This window comes from Sinocyclocheilus rhinocerous, unplaced genomic scaffold (assembly GCF_001515625.1).
Source record: "Sinocyclocheilus rhinocerous isolate Xijiao unplaced genomic scaffold, SAMN03320098_v1.1 scaffold662, whole genome shotgun sequence".
Classification (NCBI taxonomy): domain Eukaryota; kingdom Metazoa; phylum Chordata; class Actinopteri; order Cypriniformes; family Cyprinidae; genus Sinocyclocheilus; species Sinocyclocheilus rhinocerous.
The window spans coordinates 1,484,236-1,507,587 of NW_015639782.1; the positions used below are offsets into that span (position 1 = coordinate 1,484,236).

General features: G+C 37.1%; 3 protein-coding genes across 5 annotated transcripts; all 3 read left to right on the plus strand.

Moving 5' to 3' along the window:
• Window positions 1-1,604: 1,604 nt before the first annotated feature.
• LOC107751949 (protein YIF1A) lies at window positions 1,605-5,932 on the plus strand. Of its 2 annotated transcripts, none has more exons than XM_016567738.1 (9): window positions 1,605-1,671; window positions 1,947-1,985; window positions 2,367-2,608; window positions 3,404-3,508; window positions 3,837-3,915; window positions 4,503-4,560; window positions 4,839-4,994; window positions 5,117-5,210; window positions 5,315-5,932. In XM_016567738.1, the coding sequence occupies exons 2-9, from the start codon at window positions 1,955-1,957 to the stop codon at window positions 5,471-5,473; spliced, it is 924 nt and encodes a 307-aa protein (XP_016423224.1). In that variant the 5' UTR covers window positions 1,605-1,671; window positions 1,947-1,954; the 3' UTR covers window positions 5,474-5,932. The 2 variants fall into 2 exon arrangements, with proteins under 2 accessions (XP_016423224.1, XP_016423225.1); XM_016567739.1 differs by having other exon boundaries at window positions 1,619-1,671; window positions 1,950-1,985.
• A 279-nt stretch (window positions 5,933-6,211) lies between these two features.
• On the plus strand, window positions 6,212-9,476 carry LOC107751948 (forkhead box protein N2-like). Of its 2 annotated transcripts, XM_016567737.1 has the most exons (5): window positions 6,212-6,403; window positions 6,882-7,482; window positions 7,570-7,691; window positions 7,838-7,893; window positions 9,015-9,476. In XM_016567737.1, exons 2-5 carry the CDS (start codon window positions 6,928-6,930, stop codon window positions 9,305-9,307), a joined length of 1,026 nt encoding a protein of 341 aa, XP_016423223.1. In that variant the 5' UTR covers window positions 6,212-6,403; window positions 6,882-6,927; the 3' UTR covers window positions 9,308-9,476. The 2 variants fall into 2 exon arrangements, with proteins under 2 accessions (XP_016423223.1, XP_016423222.1); XM_016567736.1 differs by lacking the exon at window positions 6,212-6,403 and having other exon boundaries at window positions 6,783-7,482.
• A 1,854-nt stretch (window positions 9,477-11,330) lies between these two features.
• LOC107751950 (atlastin-3-like) lies at window positions 11,331-22,618 on the plus strand. The gene is made up of 14 exons (XM_016567741.1): window positions 11,331-11,433; window positions 12,466-12,693; window positions 12,893-13,027; window positions 15,159-15,263; window positions 15,352-15,402; window positions 16,432-16,488; window positions 18,293-18,385; window positions 18,474-18,612; window positions 19,896-20,023; window positions 20,110-20,166; window positions 20,256-20,327; window positions 20,584-20,775; window positions 20,878-21,117; window positions 21,226-22,618. Exons 2-14 carry the CDS (start codon window positions 12,490-12,492, stop codon window positions 21,292-21,294), a joined length of 1,542 nt encoding a protein of 513 aa, XP_016423227.1. The 5' UTR covers window positions 11,331-11,433; window positions 12,466-12,489; the 3' UTR covers window positions 21,295-22,618.
• The last annotated feature ends 734 nt before the right edge of the window (window positions 22,619-23,352 follow it).

Here is a 23,352-nt window from a genome sequence, read left to right on the forward strand (position 1 = left end):
AAATTATAAGAATTTTAAATCTGAACAATTATGACTGTTACCTATAAAACAACATCATCACCAACACCAAAAATTATTACAAGGGGCATTTAAATGTAATCTAGGGTCATTTTTTATTACATTTACTGGGATTTTTGACCTAGTCAAGCTCTTACCCTGGTCCCTCTGACATCATACTTAATTGCTGAATTACAGAGCAAATTTTGTATAAAATATGTTTATTTTGTGGGTCGGTCAAACAAAATTAATAACATGAAAACACAAAAACATACATTTATTATTATTATTATTTCATTTTATGAAGTTTATTTTTTGTAATATTTTTATTACTGTTCAAACCCAGTCACTGTTCTTTGTCACCGCTATTCAAGATCTGCTCCTTTTCAGCATCATTATGACTCATTTTTTAAACTGTTCAGTATGTTCAGTACAATGATCTGTTTGTGCCAAAGGAAACAATGTTTGTAAAAATGAAACCACAAGGCTGAAGTGGATATCTTATCTAAATGATATCTTGCCCATTTCATGTTTGAGGAATAATTGACTTGCTTTGGTATGATGTCACTGTTCCCTTTGTTTGATTAATGTCCCCCCCCCCCTCTTTTTTTAAATATTATATTGTGGTGCTATCTTTTTTTATATAATTATATTGTGGTATTATATTTCAGATTTCTTCTGGCAAGATCTGGTTGTAACCAGAGTGTTAGTGCCTCATTAGGTGAATTATGACCCAAGCAGAATGGAATGCTGTGATGACACTCCCCTTTTGCAACTCTCTGCAACATGCCTCAACATGCAGGCAAGGTGCATCTTACCCAGATAGGATGTGCTGTTACCCAAGGCTTGGTACTGATGCAAACAATTTATGTAGGCTATGATGACATTCTGGACACTAAGAAATTAATGGCACTCCCCACTGCCAGTTATTTCACGTATTCAACCAAATGTTGCTATTCTGTCATTTATCACAAAAATGTTAGAACTCCAGCACTATAGCAGATAATTTTCAGTATACCAAATAATAAGCGTAATATTCCTGACACACTTAGGTGTAATTAGTACATATTATGATATGCTTTATTTAAATCATTATTCTCACTGTAATGGACTTCAGCTGTGACATGATAGAAAGAATTGAATAAATTCTGCATCAACTCAACAAAGGAATGCCATAAATTATCATAAATTTATCTAGTGAATTGTTTTGCCAATTACAATGAATACGCTGGGGTGTCTCAACTTAATGACTGCACAAAAACAGTGGCTCATTTATTTAATTTTATTATTAAATTTATGTGGCACTCTTTTACACATTTAATGAATAAAGTAGGCTATATATATGAATAAAGTATATACATGTGTGTGTGTGTGTGTGTGTGTGTGTGTGTGTGTGAAAGCGTGTGAAGCTTAATAAATGTGAAGCTTAATTACCAGTGAAACTTAATAAACGCCACTGTTTTATGTATTTTCCTTTCGGTTGCCTAGTACTACGCAACCCCACTTTCTTTTGATTGCCTTGCTTACAGCCAATCAACATGAAAGAACTTCAGTCTACGCAACCGTCATTTTAACCAATGAAATTGTGAGGTTTTTCATCTCTGCCACGCAGGCACATTTCTCATCAGCCAATGAGAAGCCAGGCGAGGCGGGTGTAAGAGTGAAGGCGTACCTGTGAGTATAAGCTAACAAGAGAGCTTATTTAGAAAACTATATTTCACATTTAAATTATAAGTGACTACCGATCGTTTATATCCGCATCAAAATAAGTGTTTTTGTAATAATTCTGGTACTGCATTCAAGATTAATCTGACATGTTTTGTTAGACATCTTTCAGATTAGCTACATAGCAAGCTAGTGTATTATTAGTAGTGGCGGACTTTAATCGGTTGGATTGCAGATTTCTCTGGTGGTGAAGCTAATCAAATTGTTTTTGGAATTCAAAACGGCAGAGAAGATGGATTTCCAACAGCATGGATACCGGGCAAGTACGTATGAAAGAACTTAGTAAAAGATTGTTGTTCTTTGAGATACGTGGACAGCAACATACTGTTACCTTAAAATCAGCAAAGCCTAAATTGATCACATCACGAGCAGTTTGGCACTAAAGTACATTGCAGATTGTAAAGTAACTGATTAGACCTAATTAGATATCTTAGCTTGATGACCTGCTGTGTGAACTCTTTAATTCTTTGCCAAATCACATGTAAATAGTTACTAATATCACAGGTCATAGTTGAAGAATGAAATTGGAAGTGATACGATCCTAGTTTTGTTGATGCAGAAACAGCCATATATTTTATGTGAGAATTCTCTAAATGTGATGTTGCTTTATTAGTAATTAATTTTCTCTCTCTCTCTCAATTCAGCAAAGCCCAGAGCCAGAGCATCTCCGCCCATTGGGGGTCCGCTTCTTTTTGATGACACCAGTTCTGGGCCCCCACCCATGAACAACCAGAACTACTATAGTTCAGGATATAATATGGCTGATGCATCGGCAGGAGGTCAAGATCCTGGAGCGGGCAGCCTCTTTGCTGATCCAGTGGCCAGTGCTGCCATGATGTATGGCTCATCACTTGCCAATCAAGGCAAGGATATTGTGAACAAAGAGGTGAGATGCCATGTTTAACTTAAGGTATGACAGTGGTATGTTATTTTAATGATAAAGTGCAGTGCTGCTTTGTGTACAGCCGTTATCGGGGAAACCGCTATTTTTCTGCTGTTCCAAATTAATTAATTTGCATTTTTCCGTCGGATGGTTTTGTCAGACCAATGCAAAAATCGACCCATGTTATTATGCAGCAAACACGCAGTTGTAAATGTGAAAGAAGCTAATGTGCCTTCTAAAAATCTAAATAATTAAAACAGTAAAACATATTTTTATATATTTTAAATTAATATAATAATTTATACATTTGACTCACCCCTTTTCTTACAAATGTTTTAAAGGCTGAGATGTGACGTTTATTATTTTATAAGATTGTTTTTGTGAAAACCTGTATCTGAACTGTAAATCATGTAATTTTACGGTTTATTATGTTACCATAGACACTGCCCAACTCCACTCATACGGTGTTAATTTTATTTGTGCAGGTCTTAAAAAGGGTCATAAAAAGGCTTAAATTGATTTTTAAAAATTCTGGAGACACCCTGTAAATAGTGAAATAAAATTCTTTCCTTGATATGTGTTTTGAAAATGTTTTGATTGACATTTTGACGCCTATCCAATTTTATATATATATATATATATATATAATGGTCTTTTATATTTGGGCTAGTTGAATTCATTTCGGGCTACCAAAATCTGAAGAGTACCTGCCCAAAGCTCTACCAGGAATTTCGAAATTTTGCGAGCCCTGAATATATATTGTGTTATTTTTCTCTCACCTTGTAATCTCTTTGGCAGATCAACCGATTCATGTCGGTGAACAAGCTGAAATATTTCTTTGCTGTTGATACCAAATATGTATTGAAGAAACTGTTGCTTCTCATGTTCCCATACACGCATCAGGTAAAATATTAATTCCTGAATCAAAGAGGTAATTAATGTTTATTAACATTATTTTCTCATTTTAATTAGAATTGCTTTTTTACTGGACATTTTTAACTCTAAATATTCTTAGATATAAAGTTCATTAAATATAGCGTAAAAAGTTCATTTAAACAGTTTTAATATCTTGTCACTTTATTATAGATTAAATTGTCAAACTCGTCTTGCATCACCCAGATGCATTCAGAAAGCCAAATTTATAGCAAAATTTAAAAGGTTTATCTTGCACTTCTTTGAACAGGTTCAATATAAACTTTTTTTTTCTTTATGTATACTATGATATCATCAGGACTGGGAAGTACGTTACCACAGAGACACTCCTCTCATACCACGCCATGATGTCAATGCTCCAGATCTCTACATACCCAGTAATTCATTTTTTATTATTTATTCTGAGCAACCTGACAAATCGTTGATCTGTACTTACAACATTAATTATTAAAAATCTTGCAAATAATTTTAGAGAGCTTCGTTATGCCCCAAAACAAACATTAAGCAAGCAATATGTGAATGCAAACTCAAGCTCAATTTTTGTGCATTTTTGTGCCATTTTGTTGTTGCAAGTGCCACCGTAGTGGACTTTTCCATAAACTGTCTTCTCCTACAGCCAGTTTTCTCTTTCAGGTTAGCCAGGTCACATTTCGGCTCATGACAAAGCTTCTGTTGAAGAGAATCTTGCTGAGCAAGTTAGATTTTATAAACATGTTTATAGCTAGCTACCTGAAAAATAACTCATCCTAATGGTACAGACATTTGAAGGGAACTCTATTGCTCCCTTGAGTACCAGGATTTAATGCAAGAATGCACATTAAGTATGAGCAACAGTACCATGCTTTCAATGCGTTTGCCATGTAGTAATATCAGAAACCATGTATCTGTGAATTTATAGAGATGTTGTATTGTCTGCACTTGACTCTTGTTTTCATCATCAAACTTTTCTTTTGTTTTCATCTAGCAATGGCTTTTATCACCTACATTTTACTGGCTGGAATGGCTTTAGGAATCCAGAAACGGTGAGTAATAGTGGTTTTTATGGGAGAAACACACTGACATTTCCACTTTATGGACGTGCTTGGACATCCTAAAGGATTCATATAAAAATACAGTACATTTAATAAAATAATCTATTAGTTAACTAGCCTATAACTTTCAATAACCCTGATGTTGATCCTACTAAATGGGATTCATAACAGTACCTTCGGCACTGCCACATTCAAGTAATTTTTTTGAGAGTGTTGTAAATGAGACTTGTATATAATTAATAATTTTTACGTTTTCTCTACATGTTCAGGTTCAGTCCAGAGGTTCTGGGTTTGTGTGCAAGCACGGCTCTGGTTTGGATCATCATTGAAGTTCTTGTCATGTTGCTCAGTCTTTACTTGCTCACAGTTCACACAGACCTCTCAATGTTTGACCTTGTTGCTTACAGTGGATACAAATATGTGGGGTATGTTTCGATTGGATATTATAATGTATTTTACACGCCTGTGTAAGAGCCACATTTGTAGGGGGATCATGTGTTTTTATATTGCATTAAAGATGCCTTTTTTATTTTTCTTTGTTTTTTAGGATGATTTTCACAGTGTTGTGTGGACTGCTCTTTGGCAGTGATGGTTACTTCGTTGCTCTTGCTTGGTCTTCTTGTGCCCTCATGTTTTTTATTGTGAGTTTTGTTTAGGAATGTACCTACATATGGTGCTTACACATTTACGTTTTTCAACACATTTCTCCAATTAATTTCTTTATTTCTTTATTTATTTTTTTTAGGTTCGTTCTCTAAAAATGAAAATCCTGTCTTCATTCTCAGCAGACTCCATGGGTGCAGGAGCGAGTGCCAAGCCCCAATTTCGCTTGTACATAACCCTGGCATCAGCTGCCTTTCAGCCACTCATCATTTACTGGCTCACTGCTCATTTGGTCAGATGACCTACAGTATTTAAACTATGAAGGAACTTTCAAATGACAATGCTGGACTGGGATGGTTTTATTTTTTAGCATTGTTACAGAAAAGTGGCTTACCTTGATTGTGTTTTTATCCACAAAGGATTTATGGGGTCTGATCTTCAACACTGGCTCCGTCAGCAATGTCATCTGCAGATCAGTTGTTGAAAATATAATTTAATATTTTTACAGGATTGTGTTTTTCTGTTGTTGAAAATGGGAAAATAACAGTTGGACTGCTCTTGTGTCTTCGCCATGCTGCTTTAGTGTCACAAAATCCAGACTTCATTTTAAGAGGCATGCTGATTTATCTGCCCTGTGTTGTGATTCTTGTGTGATGTGCAATTGGTGAACACATGATCAACTCAAGTGTCCTTCTTTCTTCTGTGCATGAACAGCTGTTTTCTTCTTTATAGCAAAATAAATCCCATAAATTCGACTTTTAAGGTGTGTAGAATTGTTTTCATCTTGTCAATTAAAATATCTGATATGTTATACAATTATATAGCCTACAAACAATACGACGTGATCGATTAGGCGCAATAAGACGTGTGATAGGACGTTTGAGTTTAGCTGCTGTAAACACTGGGACAAAACCCTGCATGCGTGTACAAAAGATAAACATAAGATGCTTTTCCACCAAATATATGGGTACCAACGGCCAACATTAAGGCCCAAAATAAAATTTCATCCAGCACCTCGCCGAGTGTCTCTTTAAGGACGGGTCGCAGGAGGCGCGCCGGCTGCAAAGCGTCCTTCTGGTTTCCAAGGAAACGTGGGAAAGGACAGAACGCAGACAGGACGGGACAGTGCGAGACATAGCTTCTTTTACAGATATTTTAACATAAACTTAAAACTTATAAGAGAACAGAATCGGAAATTGGATGCTATAAATTCATCCCTATACTTATTTAGGTGAGTTTTTCGCTCTTATTTTGCTCTTTTGTCTTGACATTAAGGCTTCACGCGAGCATGAATGCTTGGGCAATTATTCTAAACGTAACTTAATATTCTTGCGCCATTTTCTAAGGTGTATAGACCATGTGGCTTGGCTTTCTGTGTCTGTCGTGATAGAATAATCGATTTGTTAAAATTCTCTTTAAGTTTGTTTAGCGCCACTTGAATGGTGTGTTATTTCTCGGTTGACTACCTCGCTCAATCATTTACTCGGTTGTGCAGTCAGTATTGAAAAAAGAAATGATACTTCTATGGCAGGGCACTGACTTTTATGGCCTCCTTCCTGGGTTTAATAACTTAACTATTTGTTTGTTTGTTTATTTGTGAAAAGGGCTTCTCTGTGTGCTTGCTTAAAAAAAGCATTTTAAAGGACATGTTTGAATGTGTGTACATATGCACAATGCATTAATATTACTCTGTTTGTGTGTTTCTGCAGTTCAACAGGTGAATGTGTGGGCCTGTATCTTGCAGCTGGGAGACAGATGGAGAAACACACACAAGCACTGCCACCCCATTCTCCTCTACATTCCCCCCAAAGTGATTCAGAAGCTCTGTCTCGATCCCCCTCTCTTCCACAGCCTGCCGCTGTTCAGCTCGCGTCCCTCCCTTCCTCCCTAACCACCCCAGCCTCCTATCTATACTCAGCCCCTCGGGCATCTGGAGGGTCACACTGCCTCAGTCCCTCCACAGTATCTGACCAGGATGACCTGACCTGCCTCAGCTGGCTGCATCAAAGAGGGAACCTGTTGCCCCTGCAGCCACTGCCCAAAATCACAGCACTGCCCCAGACATTAGACCCGATTCCTGTCCAACAGCTGCCTTCTTCCCCTGCCAAACCCCCGTACTCTTTTAGCAGCCTCATCTTCATGGCAATAGAAGATTCGCCTGAGAAGAGGCTTCCTGTGAAAGGTATTTATCAGTGGATTGTCGACAACTTCCCCTATTATAGAGAGGCTCCCGGTGGATGGAGGAACTCTGTCCGACACAACTTGTCCTTGAGCAAGAGCTTCCAACGAATACATCGAGACAAGAGTCAAGTGCGTCAGACTTCCAGTCAGAACTTTCTGATCTCTTAGTCTATATTGATTAGTTGTTTAATGAAATATTCCTGCTTTGTTTTGCAGTCCGTTGGAAAGGGCTCATTATGGCGTGTTTGTCCAGAATATCGGCCAGCTCTTCTGGAAGTTCTTAGAAAAACACATTATTGTCATCGTACCAACAGCAGCTTGCTGAACAAGCGTGTTTTGTGAGTTTGATTTGCTTTCTTATGACACACCACCTCCATAAGGCTTCATATTGAATTATCTGATGTATCATGCACAACGTCAGAGGAACAAATGACTCTTTCTTTGTGATACTGATACATGCATATCTGACCTCCATTCTGAACAGGTTGGAGGTGGCTGATAATGGGCTGAACACCTTGGGTGATACCATGGAAATGTCAGGTAACTCTAGTTAAATTTAACATACTGGAATGAGGATGCTTTAACAAAAAGTTAAATGTAATTTAGAGTTCAGCCTTGATTGAAAATTTATCTTTGGTCTCATCTCGTCATACCAACAAACAATCAATTACACATACAACACAACAGACCTAAACACCTAGAATACCATAAAAACAGCACGGTTATAAATAAATACTAAATCTAGCAGCATGAAACAGACATGTTAAACAGTTTTTAAAAGACAGTGTAGAAGTATATACACTACTATTCAAAAGTATTTTATGCTCACCTAAGCTGCGTTTATTTGATTAAATGTACAGAAAAAACAGTAATGTTGTGAAATATTATTACAACTTAAAAGAACCGTTTTCTATTTTAATATTTTTTTAAATGTAATTTATTCCTGTGATGCAAAGCTGAATTTTCAGCATCATTACTCCAGTCTTCAGTGTCACATGATCCTTCAGAAATCATTCTAATATACAGATTTGCTGCTCAAGAAACATTATCAATGTTGAAAATAGTTGTTCTGCCGTGATACATTTTTTTAGGATTCTTTGATGAGGAGAAAGTTTATAATCTCATTATGTCATATCATTTATCATATCATTATAAATGTCTTTAACGTCACCTTTAATCAATTTGTGTCCTTGCTGAATGACAGTATTAATTCTTAAAGACCCCAAACTTTTAAATGATAGTGTGTGATATGGTGCTTCTCTTGCATGCACTTTTTTGTTTGCTAGCCTTTATCTACTTTTTCCAGACACGGTATGTTTGAGAGCTGTTGTCTTGGTAATGGCCGGACATTACCCTAGCAACCTATAGCCACGTTGACAATAATGGCCTTCCTCTCTATGTCAGGCTGTTTTACTACAGGGTCACTTAAGTAAAGAAGTCTCACATAACAGATGGTTTTCTCTCTTGATTTGCAAAGATCTTTCACCGTACAGTACTAATTAATTAGTAATAATACAGTGACTGGGAATTGTTAGTGTTTTTTGTGTTTTATTCAGAAGAGTGTCACAGAGAGTGACTGACAAAATTCAGACCCGTTCTTACACTTAACTTATGTATGGTATATTCCATCACATTAACTGTTCCTTTTCACTGTTCCTCAGATCTAGATTTTCTGTCTTCAAACCCGCCGGGCTCTTTGACACCAGATCACGAGGAGCTGGTCCCCATGGAGTCTGTGGAACTGACAGAGGTTGCCGGCGAGGATTCAGATAAAGATCCATTGGCAGACAGTGGTTACATTGAGTTACACTATTATCAGTATCAGCAGTATCAGTACCTGGTTCTTCCAGAAGACACTGAGTTGGACCTGGAGACGGTTGAGATACTGCAGCTTGATGCAGAGGCTCAGGAGGCTGCAGGGTCACTGCTTGACCTCGCGGGAGGCAACCTCTGAGAGCTTACCTGTGTGCTGTGTACAAGCAAGGAGGGTTAATGGGGAGATGGGGCCACTGTGAGAACTCTAGGCTTGATGTACTATCGGCACTTTATAACTGCCTGAACTTTACTTACTGTCATAAAAGGTGCAACATAAGCAATTCCAAATAATCTAGTGATTTGAAAAGACATTTGTAGGGACTGACAACAGCACTGTGAGGGTCCTGTGAGGGTATCCTTGGTATTAGTGTATAATAGGTAATAAAGCATCTGCAAAATGCTTTCATAAAGAACAAAATATTTATTGTTTATTGTCATGGTTGAAAGGTAATATTGAATGCACTGACTTCCATGCCTTTTTAAGTCCCTTCCATTAAGATTATTCTAAAGATTTGTTGTTCGACATTCAAATTAGAGGGATAAAGTTCTGATGTGATTTTTTTTAAGAAAATACGTTTTTTTTTTTTGTTTTTTTACAGTATGAAATTGTTCAGAATTATGAACATGTTCAAGTATTATTGATATAAACTGCCAGCTCTTAGATTGGGTAGATGGAAAGATTAATATCTAACCCTTATTTCTTGTTGATTATTGTCATGCTACATCATTCTGTAGCTATTAGTTTTTTGTGTAATAAGATGCATGTCATATTTTGCTTTATTGACGTGTTTATTTTATTTTTTTAGTTTAGTATGTTTAACAGGTTGACGCTAAATAACACTCTGACCCCATCCTCTTCATGTGTATCTCATGTAGCAATAAAGTACTAAAATGTTATGATGAAATCATTGCCTGATTTAACCTGTGAGTACTTAGTAATAATTAGTGAGCACTTAGTAGATCGCAGATTGCAACTAGAAGACATTGGGGAATTAATCTGTGAAGTTATTAATGTCTTATGGCTTCATTTATGAAAATGACACATCTTAACCTTTAGGTAGTGGTTGCTCTAGAGTGGCCTCCTCCATTAATGTGGGTAATTGAGAGAAAAAGGCCAGTGTTCTGAATATCTGGCCTACCTACTCAAAATGACCTACCAGTAGTTTAACCTGTCATAAGCAAAGCTACAACATAAGGCATAAAAACTGTCTAGATGCACTACTAATGTAATAGATGTGCCGTAAAAGTGAATAACACCTTTTCAGCCTATCAGGATATGCTGTCACCATAGGTAGACTACCCACAACCCCACCCCACCCAACCTGAACCATATCATTAAAAGGATGTAGTGTGGGTGGGTCAACCTGAGAGGCAGGTCAGATTTTCAGTACGCCTTCTATGTATGTGATCTTTTTAAATGTATTAGTATTTCACTCACCCTTACCTAATGGATCATTTGTATTAATTTGACAATTTACTGCCAAAAACGTACATATAAAAGGAAGCAAATAATTATAAAAGTATAAATATTTTTCTTATAGCTTTAGGATGTAGAATCAGCTGATCAAACGGAAATAAAAGTAGAAATGTTTCATTTTGAGCATGTGCTATAACAAACACATTTAGCTTAAGCTCTGCACACACCAGAAGCTGTTGTGTAATGTAGTAAATGAGATGTGTTCATGGGTGGTTCTTGGTCCTGGCTACACTAAAAGTGAAGGCTGCCATACCAGTGTGACTCATTATGGAAAACCTAGGAGACACTCCCTAGATGTCTGGCAAAACCAAATTTTATTGATTTATTTATTTATTTAAAAAAAAAAGAGGGTTAGTATTGCTTGTATCATTTCCATGTTGGCATGAGCTAACGTTTTTAAGTACATTAGCATATCAAGTAAAAACGTGTAAATGTGCGCATAATGTAATCAGAGAGGTGATATTTAATTCATATTAAAACTGAGGATTAAAATATTATTTCAAGTTTATAAATCACTAAGCTCAATAATATTTACGTCCTCTGATTGGACCATAACAGCAAAACCCGCTTGCCATGCGAGTCTGCCCTGGGTTCTCTTGGATGTTGTAGTTTTTGTGGCCTACTGACAGTTCGAGTATATTCGAATTCGTTACCCACAAAACTACATTTCCCAGAAACACGCGCGGTGGAACGTTCTTTGACGGACAAAGTTGTGTTTATTAAAACTGAAACGTTCATAATCTCAAACGGAGCCAGTGGAAGGTTTGCAGTGAACAACGAAGGAAAAGGTACTGGAAGTGATTGGTTGCTTTTAAAGTCGGTAATGTGTTAACCAACTCAAGACACTTAAGATGGCTTACTTTGGATGTTTCGTCCGTTTCTCAAATATGTTGTCGGTTTGATTGAAACTCCTTAATGCTGGGGCGAGGCGATAGTAACTAGCTAGTTTAATATCAGCAAGTTTTATTTTATATTGTAATCATATACATGCATCTGTTAAGATCTCATCAAACAAACAAACAACTTCTGCTTCATACATGGAAAATATTACATAAAGGATCTGGAACTCAGCCAGTCTGTTGAACAAGGAGAGGAGGTGCCTGCACTAATGTTTCAGATTTAGACCCGAACACAGTCTGAATGCTTTTAATAGTTGACAAGAGCAAGTTCATATGTTCATTTATGATATTTGACAGAAGTTTCTTAGTGGCAACTCCCACGTTTCTAATTACTACATGCAAAAGCATGCAGTACTGCAAGTGTCTGTAATTATTACATATTATTTTGAGAAACAGCCAGGGATTCCTGACATTTTTCAGCAGGTTTGTCTGTTCCACATCTTTTTTGATTGGTTCCACCTGTGTAAATTCCTCAGAGTGTGTTGTTTCACTTGTACACATTTGTGTACAAACTCTTCCACCATATATGCAGATCTCTTCGGTTTTGTTTCTTAAAACGTTTCCACAGCAGTGTTGATAGTACTCATTTGCCCACGAGTGAAAGCAGTCCAAATGATTGAAACAATGAGTCACATTCAAGCCAGGGAATCTGTCAGTGGAGAAGAGCATGCTTGAACTTTTTAACTGGCTTGCCACATCGCAATTTCCCAACAAACCCTGCCCTGCTGGCCAACAGGGCCAGTACTGTCTCAATAATGCCTCCCCGAAATGTGATTTAACACGCTGTCTTTGATATTTCCAAGCAGATATTAACAGCTAACCGTAAAGGTCAAAACTAATTGTGGCATGCACTCGAATTTGAATGTGCGACCTTATTTTATTGCAACCAGTAAGCTGAAACATTTTTATTGTTGCCCACAGTAAGCGTGTGATATAGGACAGAGGATGAGGGGCGATCCTGGGCCAGTTCAGATCGTGACAGTCAACAAGGAGGATCACTCCTTTGACCTGGATACAAAAGCGCTCAGTCGAATACTGTTGGCACCTGAGGTTCGAGACAAGGATGTGGTGGTCGTGTCTGTCGCCGGTGCCTTCCGAAAAGGGAAAAGTTTCCTTTTGGATTTTATGCTCCGATACATGTATAGGAAGGTCAGAAGGAAAAACAATGAATTTAATATTCAGATCATGTAATGCATCACATGATTTAATATGAAGGCAAAATTTACTCAGTTTTAAGATGACACTTTCTAATATAACTGGCTTCCTGGTGGTATTCTGCTCTTGATCAGGAAACCAGGCATATTTATTCCTACTATACATTCACCTCTTATTATTTTGTCCTCTCCAGCCTGGTCAGGACTGGCTTGGGCAGGAGAATGAGCCCCTGACAGGTTTCTCCTGGAGAGGAGGCTCAGAGCCAGAGACCACCGGCATCCAGCTATGGAGTGAAGTTTTCATTGTGCGGAAGAAGGATGGAAGTGAGGTAACAAGCACCCATCAGCAGGCAGCTCACTGTGGTCTTATTCAGAACTGGTTAATGGTTTTACTTCCATTTTTTTAATGGTTTTTGAACATCTGCATTCTTTCAATAATGCAGAGGGTACACCGTAGTCAATCAGAGTTGTGAGTATTGAGAGAGAAATAATGCATTGAAATAATGGGTAACATTTACTAATTATGCGGACACAAATTTGTGTGTGAAATCTGCATGTGAAAGTTTTCACAAACATAACATGATTCACCAAAAACTTTGACACTACACCAACTAAAAATGGAAAACTTTTTATGCGTTTTGCCAAACCATTTACACAAAAATGGCATTTTTGGGGCCTGAAAACTCGACAAAGTGACATCGCCAGCTACTGACCTGGCATGCATCAGCTGGAGCAATTACTGAATTAACATCTAGGTTGAACTGCAAGTAATTTCTTTTGGTCATATCCAACTCGATATTAGGGCTGCAATATATATCGGAAATATTGAAAAATGTAAATATCGCGATATGCATATCGCAAGGGCGTGCGATATCTGAATCATTTTAATAATAGGCTACTTAAATCAAAACGTTGCAAAAGGTCAAAGTTTTCGTTCGACGCATATAGCAGAGAATTGCTTGACGTTAAAAAGAGTTAAGTGCAATAAGTTGCAGAAAACAACTCTTTGCCGTCTTGTCTTGCGCGCGCACAAGCCGCATCTTGCACAGCGTTTCTTCAGTTCTGCCGCACACGTGCAAAGCGTGCGCACACAGAGAGACGCGTTTCAGTTGGTGTGCGAACACCGAGTTGATTCGTCTTTCGCATCTCCTCATGTTTGAACAGACACATACACACAGAATTATGTCAATAGTACCCGTATCAACGATCATTCGTAATTCACACAATGAACACTATGCAGTGTTATTTTACACTTAATTATTACATTTCTGTACCTGAATACTATTTATTTTATCTATGCTTGTAAATTGTGTATTTGTTATTTTTTACAACTTTCTTTTTTTTAATGACTGTTCACTTGCCTTTAATCATGTTTGAACTTTATCAGACTATATTTTTTGCTGTGGTATATGAAGAAGTACTTAAAGTGTTTAGCAATATCGTATCGCATATCGAATATCGCATTTTTTAACAAGGTATTGCATTTTTTTTCAATATCGCACAGCCCTACTCGATATATAAATATTCTAGTGTTATGTTATATTTAAGGCTTGTGAGATCAGTGTTGCTGACTTGTTCTGTATATGACCATGTTTAGTTAAAGGGATCGTTCACCCAAAAATGAAAATGTGATGTTTATCTCGTCACGTGCCGGCTGTCGAGGATGTGCTCAGGACCATTCAGACATTGCAGTGCATCAGAGGTAAAAAACTATATAAATACTGTTCAGTTTCTTGCACAGACCGATCGTTTCGTTTTTTTTACTCTCAAAGCCGTGATTCCTATTCACTTCCATTATATGACTGACATACTGCAACGGTTTGAGTTAAAAATCTTCGTTTGTGTTCTACTGAAGAAACAAAGTCACCTACATCTTGGATGCCCTGGGGGTAAGCAGATAAACATCACATTTTAATTTGAGTGAACTATCCCTTTAAAGACACACATTAGAAACTTTCAGCTTTAGTTGTAATATATGTAATGTTAATAAATGTTACCAAACATAGTTAGGATCAATTATTTGTTGCTTCCTCTGAGGTGATGAGAATCATTAAGTGAAATTCTTGTCACACGGGGAGCATGTTTGGATATATGGTGTGAAAAAAACTGAGTTTGAATGAAGAACTAAATGATTAGTATTAGCCAGTTTCAGTTCCCCAGAAATGTATTATGACAGCTGCATTATGAACTTTACTGTCTGATATCTTATCTGGTGGTTCTTGTCCAGTAAGCAGTCTGCACTTGCACAAGTCCTGATTTCAGATTCATAGTAAGTTTGTGGTCGAAATTCTGTCACTTCACGTCAAGATTGTGTCATCTGTGATTCTGGTGAAATGTGTTTAAAGAAACCATCAAATCACTTTTTCACATTCTTGAATCACTTCTGTCACTTCCGGTCACTTTCTCTCTTGAGATTGGAGAACCATTGTACTAAAAAGAGTGTTTTGTTTTTCTCTGTAGGTTGCAGTGCTTTTAATGGACACACAAGGAGCGTTTGATTCTCAATCCACAGTGAAAGATTGCGCCACTATCTTTGCCCTCAGCACCATGACCAGTTCTATCCAGGTTTCTATAATGCATCTCCACAATTTTGCCACAAATGAGTTGAAAGAACACTGGAAATGTATCATAATTCCTATATATTTTTTTGTAGATTTATAACCTGTCACAGAATATTCAGGAAGATGATCTACAGCAACTTCAGGTTAGTCAAATCACAACTAGCCAAGAATACAGCAGTCTCAAGCTGAACTGACTTATCTTGAGATTGTCCTGCAATTTTGATCTGGAAAACTGATTACAGGTAAATTATTGGGTTAAATGTAATTTGATAAAAAAAAAAAAAATATATATATATATATATATGCAGTTACTATGTTTAAAATATTCTGATGTAAATGTATCCTAATGTTCAAACGTTTGGGTCAGTAATGTTGTGAAATATTATTACAGTTACAGTATTTTAATTACAGTATTTGATTTCTGTGATGGCAAAGCTGAATTTTCAGCATCATTACTCCAGTCTTCAGTGTCACATGATCCTTCAGAAATCATTCTAATATGCAGATTTGCTGCTCAAGAAACCGTTCTTATTATTATTATTATCAAAACGGTTATGCTGCTTAATATTTTTGTGGAAACCTTGATATACAATTTTCAGGATTCTTTAATGAATAGAAAGTTCAAAAGAACGGCATTTATTTGAAAAGGAAATCTTTATATACTGTGTATCATTATAAATGCATTTATTGTCACTGTCACTGATCAGTTTAATGCATCCTTGCTGAATAAAAGTATTAATTTCTTTCAAATATATATATATATATTAAAAAAAAATCTTACTGCCCCCCAAACCTTTGGATGGTAGTATACATATAGCTTATATAACACTGTTCCTCATTAGGTATGTATGAAACAGCATATTTTCATACTTGACTAGTCAGCCAGTTGTCTAACTAGTTACTGTTTAGGCAGGCCTGTATAACTAGAACCTGATCAGATTCATTTTGTAGTGGCTTGTACATACAGAAAATGTCCTTTCCTTCAAAAAGAAAAGCTCAAAAGCTGTCCGAAAGCATTGTGTACAGCAGGGTATTTCAAGCTCAACTTTAATTTATTGATGCAGCTCTGTTTTTAGACTATACAGTATCCAACAGTTATGCTTTTCTTTTATTGTGGTTTTATTCTTTTTGTAACTTTTAATGACTTCTGTCTTTTGTTTGTGTTTGTGTAGCTGTTTACAGAGTATGGCCGACTGGCAATGGATGAAATCTTTCTAAAACCTTTTCAGGTATGAACACACCTTGCTGATACTGACATTGTAGTCTCCTCTGTTAGTTTAAATGTTAGTACCTTTAGTGGCGCGTGCCCTCTGTGCTCAAATTTGTATTTCAAATTTGTGGTGTTTACTTGCCATTCATTTCACTTCACGAGCACGATAACCTCAGGACCTAAAAAGAAATGTGGTGACACCATGTTACAGTGATGGTATCAGATGGCAGTAATATGGTATTTGAAATCTTATACTGAATGTTCATCATATTTATATCCTATTCAGGGCTCGCAAAATTTCAAAATCCCTGCTAGCCTTTTGGGCAGGCATTCTTCAGATTTTGTTAGCCCAAAATGAATTTAACTAGCTCGAATAAAAAAGACGTCAGCTGAACTTCACTGCGGACAAATCAGCATGATTAAAAACTTCTGTGATTGTATTTTTCCTTCACATAACAAGTTGAGAGTGTAGGGTTGCAATGGATCACACAACTCATGGTTCGGATCGTATTATGGATTTTGAGTCACAGATTGGATGAGTAAAAAAATACTTTAACAAATAAACAAATTTCAAGCGTAGATAAAATAGAACAAAGTTACAAATAAAATAAGGTCAAACATTTGTTTTCAGGTACAGAAATGTAATAAGTGTAAAATAACACTGCATAGTGTTCACTGTATAAATTAAATATAGATTCATCTTTGTTAAAGTTGTGTTTTGTTGTTTAACATTAATGACACACAGTTGCAGGTTTTTATAGGCTTCTGTCCCTTTAAGACCGATTGCACGAATACAATATAATGATACACATGCAATTTTTTTTTTTTTTTTTTTTCTCCACTGTTTACGTTCACATAAGGCATAACTGACTGTTTACGAGAATATTTGCTGAGACAGGGATTTTGAGGTAATTTTGTGTAAATGTATCCGTTCAAGCTCGAGGAGATGCGAAAGAGTAATCAATTCTTTGTTCCCGTGCTGTCTGAAACGCCGCTCTCTGTGTGCGCGCTTTGAGTGAGTGCGCACAGAAAACAGCGTGCGAGTACCGAATTGAATTCTCCTTCGCCTCTTCATGCGCTTCAGTGGTTTGTCAAGTCACCTTTATTTATATAGCACTTTATACAATACTGATTGTGTCAAAGCAGCTTTACAGTGTCAAACAGGAAAATAGTACAATAACAAAGTCATTTTTCCAGCTGAAGTCAGTTCATTGATGATTCAGTGATGTCATTATCCAGTTCAGCTCTCTTCCAGTAGTGTCCGTGCAATCAGTCAAGCCTCCCCAACTAAGCAAGCCAAAGGCGACAGTGGCAAGGGACCAAAACTCCATCGGTGACACAAATGGAGAAAAAACCTTGGGAGAAACCAGGCTCAGTCGGGGGGCCAGTTCTCCTCTGGCCAGAAGAAACCAGTTTAAAATGCTTGACTGTTTAAATTGGCAACACATGCAAATGATCAGCTACGATCCGTTTCATCCCTACAAGCGAGTGAACAACGTGAATCAAGGAATTCATTTTATATCACTATTCAAGACCGCCCGTCAGGCAGGGCGGTGATACATTTTGGTTACCATATACCCGACTGGAAGATACAATAGCCCCGGGATGTCGGGCTACCGATTTTGCGAGAACTGCCAATGTATTTAAATCTGTACCAAGAATAAGAATACTGTGGTAGTACCACAGACAACATTGTCTGAGAGCTCAGGACAGGTTTTTACATATAACTCAAAACAGTTAGGTATCAGAGTGCATGTGTATTAAATAAAGTGCTTATGCTTTCATATTTCCTTCATGTGGGTTCAACCCTTTCTTGCCCGCAGTCACTTATGTTCCTGGTCAGAGACTGGAGTTTCCCCTACGAGTACAAATATGGGTTTAAGGGAGGAAGTGATTTCTTGGACAAACGTCTGCAAGTATGTGACTAAGAATGATACTCATGTTCGGTATGTTCAGTTTGTCTGTAGTGATATCTCTTTTATGTGTTTGCCTGCCGGTGTTCAGGTGAAGCAGACTCAGCATGAGGAGCTCCAGACAGTGAGAGAGCACATTCACTCCTGTTTCACCTCCATTTCCTGTTTTCTCTTACCACACCCTGGCCTGAAGGTGGCAACAAGCCCTGCTTTCTCGGGACAGCTGTGTGGTATTAGACTTTATTCATGTTTTACTACACCTATTACCTAGGGATGGGCACAAATACTAGAGCATTTAATAGTGCCAGCTAGGGCTGCACAATTAATCGAATTTCTAATCGCAATTACAATTATGGATGCCACAATTACGTATCGTTCAAAGCCGCAATTAATCGTTCAAAGTCCACTTATGTTATTCTGTGTGCTTAAGATGCGTTTTTTTCTTTATACATGTTATCTTAAGGTTTTTTCCCATTATTTTAATTTTAGTTTTAGTATAACATTATAATACCATTCATATTTTTACTTTTTTATAATTTAAAGAAGAAACCAATCCGATGTTTAGTTGACATTTGAGGCTTAATACTATAGAAAAGCACTAAATGTTTTTCAGTTAGCCTAGAGTGCTTTCAGCTTGTTTATTTTCATATATAAACAGATAAGTTGTGATAATCGTAATTAATAATCGCAATTACAATTTCAAGGGAATAATCGACAATTATGATTTTGGTCATAATCGTGCAGCCCTAGTGCCAGTGAAGATCTGTCTTGAAAACACCATAATTTTTTTTTTCTTCTCAACTTTTCTCAAATATTTTACACCAATTTTGTGATTTCACAGCACTTTGATCAAAGGGCCCATCCCTAATTCTGCTGGTACATATCCACACAAATATTACATACACTACTGAAAATTTGGGGTTGGTAAGATGTTTTTAATGTTTTGGAAGAAGTCTTTTACTGTATAAAATATAGTAAAAACTAATATTGTAAAATATTATTACAATTTAAAATAATTTTCTATTTCATATATTTGAAAGTGTAATTTATTCCTGTGATTTCCTTATGAAATCATTCTAATACGCTCATTTGGTGCTCAAGAAAAATTTCTTTTTATCACAGTTGAAAACAGTTGTGCTGCTTAATATTTTTATGGAAACCATGGTACACTTTCAGGATTATTTAATTAATAGAAAGTTCAAAAGAACAGAATAAATTTGAAATAGAAATATTTTGTAATATTTTAAATGTATTTTATTGTCACTGTTGATCAATTTAATGCATCCTTGCTGAATAAAAATGAGTTGGAAAAAAAAATCGTGCTGACCCCAAATCATAGTACAGTAGTGTATATTTGTCAACTCTCCACTTACTCTTTGCATCCCTCATTGTGGGTTTCATTTTCTTTTTAATATTGCATTTTCAGTCTCTCTTTTTATGCTGCCATTCTTGTTATGTTGTGTTAACGTATTCTAACTCTCTCTCTAACAATCACTCCTTCTGCCTCTCTCAGATGTGGCTCCAGAGTTCAAGGAACAGTTGCGTGAACTCATTCCCAATCTGCTGAAGACTGACGAGCTGGCTGTAAAAGAGATCAATGGGAATAAGGTGACCTGCAGGGGCCTGCTGGAGTACTTCAAGGTGAGCTCACGCCTGGCTTATGATCATCTTGATTTCTATTTTGTTGAGCAGCATTTAAAAAAATATATATTTCACCATTCTGTCAGGCATATATCAAGATATATCAGGGAGAAGACCTTCCACAGCCTAAATCCATGCTAGAGGTAACAATGCAGTTTTACGGATTTATGGTATTCATTTGTGACCTGTCACAAGATGTCATGTTGTTGAATTAATGTCTTGACTCATTCAGGCTACAGCAGAGGCCAATAACCTTGCGGCTGTGGCGTCAGCTAAAGACCAGTACTACAAAAATATGGAGAAGGTCAGTATGTTACCTGGAATGTGTTACACACTCATCATATATACAATAAGAAGTACAGGTTAATACATACAGTTGCTGAATGAAACATTAGTAATAATTAGTAATAAACAAGAGAGACACAACATTGTCACTAATACACGTTCTGTGCAAACTTTTTACATTTGCATTGGCATGTGGTTGCCAAACCTAATATCCATTTAACCTTTTATATAATTTCCTTTTTATTTATTTTTCACACATTCCCCCTCACTGCTAGGTGTGTGGTGGAGATCTGCCTTATGTGGCTCCTGACTCACTGGAGGAGAAGCACCGTTTTATCCTGCAGGAGGCCCTTCATCTCTTCTCCAGCACTAAGAAGATGGGTGGGCGGGATTTCTGTTACCGTTACCAGGAACAGTTGGAAGCAGAGCTAAAAGAGCTGTGGGAGTCCTTTAGCAAACACAACGAGGTAACAGTAATGTGAAAAAGAATCGATAAAATTAATGTGTGAAAAATATTTCAAAACTTAGCGGATTTTATAATTTTTTTTGTACTCATGCTGTCTTTCCAGTCCAAGAATGTTTTTAGTGCTTTCCGGACACCTGCAGTGCTGTTTGTCCTGGTCTGCCTCCTGTATGTGCTGTCAGGAATTTTGTCTTTCATTGGCCTGGAAACTATTTCCTTTGCAAGTGACTGTGTAGTTGGCCTGGCCATGATTGCTATGCTGACCTGGGCCTTTATCCGGTACTCTGGCCAGTACAGAGAAGTAGGCACAGCCATAGACCAGGCTGCTGGAGTAATACTAGAGCAGGTAAAAATATTCATATATATATATTTTTTTTATATATTTAAAATAAAGATTAAAAATGTACCAAAGTTGTCTAAATTCAATTTTTTTTGTATTATTATTTTTTTCCAGGCCACAGATGTGTTGAACAAGACAAGAAGCCAGAGTCAGGTGGATGCACAACAGAAGAAGACAAGATAGCTTTTCAATCATACAGAAAATGCCAGAACAAGATGTAAACTGCATAGACGCGACCTATAATATGTTACCAAATAATGCACATCTCCAAACATAGCACTTAAACTTCTACTTCTTATACAGGTTGACTGATTTTGTCAGAATATCTTAAAGCAGATTTTTAAATATCAACACAAATATGAATATAAGACCAAATATCACAAACCAGCAGCTGGTATTTCAGGGACAGGTATGGATTTAGCACAAGGGCTAAACTCTCCACAGAGCTGCAGTGATACGTTTACAGTTGTTAATTCCAGTACAGCCAAAGACATCCTCCATAGCAGGTCAGGGTCGTGTAACTCTTAGATTGCACTTGTATTGTACTCTGTAGACATGTTATCTGTTTGTTCTCTTTAGCCATGAATACCTTTGCACATGAACTGCCCTTATTTCATTAAGGCTTAAGCTTGATAAGATGTTTAGTATTAAAAGTGTAATTACACTATATTATGTGACCTTTGCAAGAGCTTTGTTCTATGATCTTTGTACCAATTTGTGGCCTTCTATGCATTCCATTTTTCTATCTTGTATACATCCATGTTTGATTTAAATGGGAAGTTCTGTCAGCAAGCTGTTTCACTTGTATTGGGTTTCGTAATCGGGGTAACAAACATATATTATTGCAGCCCAATGTTCTTAAGTGCTGGACTGGTTCTGTTCACTTCTTCTTAACTGCTGGCATGTTGTTCGGTGTTGAAAACCATCCTGAAAGGCATGTTGTTCGGTGTTGAAAACCATCCTGAAACTGTCATTAAGTTGGATTGAAAGTTCAAGTATTGATAGAAAAGCTAATATCAATTATTCATTGTGCACTATTCTGTAATCAGATTCATATTTGCATATATTAGTAAATGCCTGAATTGATTCTGTTATTTGAGTGGTTTGAGCACTGTTGCGTCTTATGACTTTCCATTGTATTTTTTGTCAGGTGACATTCCTCTTATTTCATGTATGATGTGGTGGTGAAATGGTATACCTGGAGAATTCTGTTTCCAGGCATATGAGAGTACCTGAAAGCATTTTTTTTCAGGTTTTTAAAGACAATGAAAATATGCATATGCCCCCTAAGGCATGTCTGTAATGTGTATTTGTGGCGTTTTTCTTCGTTGCATTCCTCCAGAGCCCCAGCTGGGGGCTTTGAATGTGTTGCCTTCATTCTTCCAGTCGAGTGCACCTGCCTCAACTGACATACCAGGGATCATTCTCTATCACTTTCACGGTTACTTTATATATCCCAAAAAATAAAGCTATAAGCATGCCACACACTGATGGGTCTTGTTTGTATACAGTTGAAGAGAAGTGTCAACGTTTGTACACTAGGTGTCAGCATTGATTTAAACGGAGAGAACATTTCAGTGAGCACCGTGGCCACGTTTTGAACATCCGTTCATTTCCAAGAGTCTACAAATGAACAAAAGCGAGCAAACGGAATTTTTAATTCACACAACGTTTGTTTCACTTCAGATAGTAAAGGATATTCTGTCCTATTTGGTCAGCGGAACGTGTTGTTCCTTTGCTGTTTCGTTCTTGTACACCGCTCCCTCTAGCGCGCGCTGTGTGAATTTTTCCTATAGAAATGAAATGCCCTTCTTTCCTTATATGGCGATCGGAGTCGCGAGCCGCCTGATGTGCGCAACTTTGGCTGAAGCGCGCTCACGACTGTCACCATTTGCTTCCTTATTTGGAAGCGAGTTAAGCGAACCTTAAAAAGGGGCAGAGACAAACACAGGGTTAGGCTCAGACAGCAGCGTGCCCTACGAGCCACTAACGAATATTGCTATTGGTGTAGTATGTGTTTCGGTGCAGAATTTAGTAGTATAACCACACCGTCCATCATGTCACGTTACCATGTATGGGGCAGAAAACACCATCACAAGAATTTCCCGAACCGGTCTAAATGATGAATATGTAAAATGTTAATTAATTTATAATAATCATATATATATATACGACCATACGTTTGTGCCAGTGTGCTACTAACAACAGTAAATATATATTTCACTATGCCCAAGTCCGTTT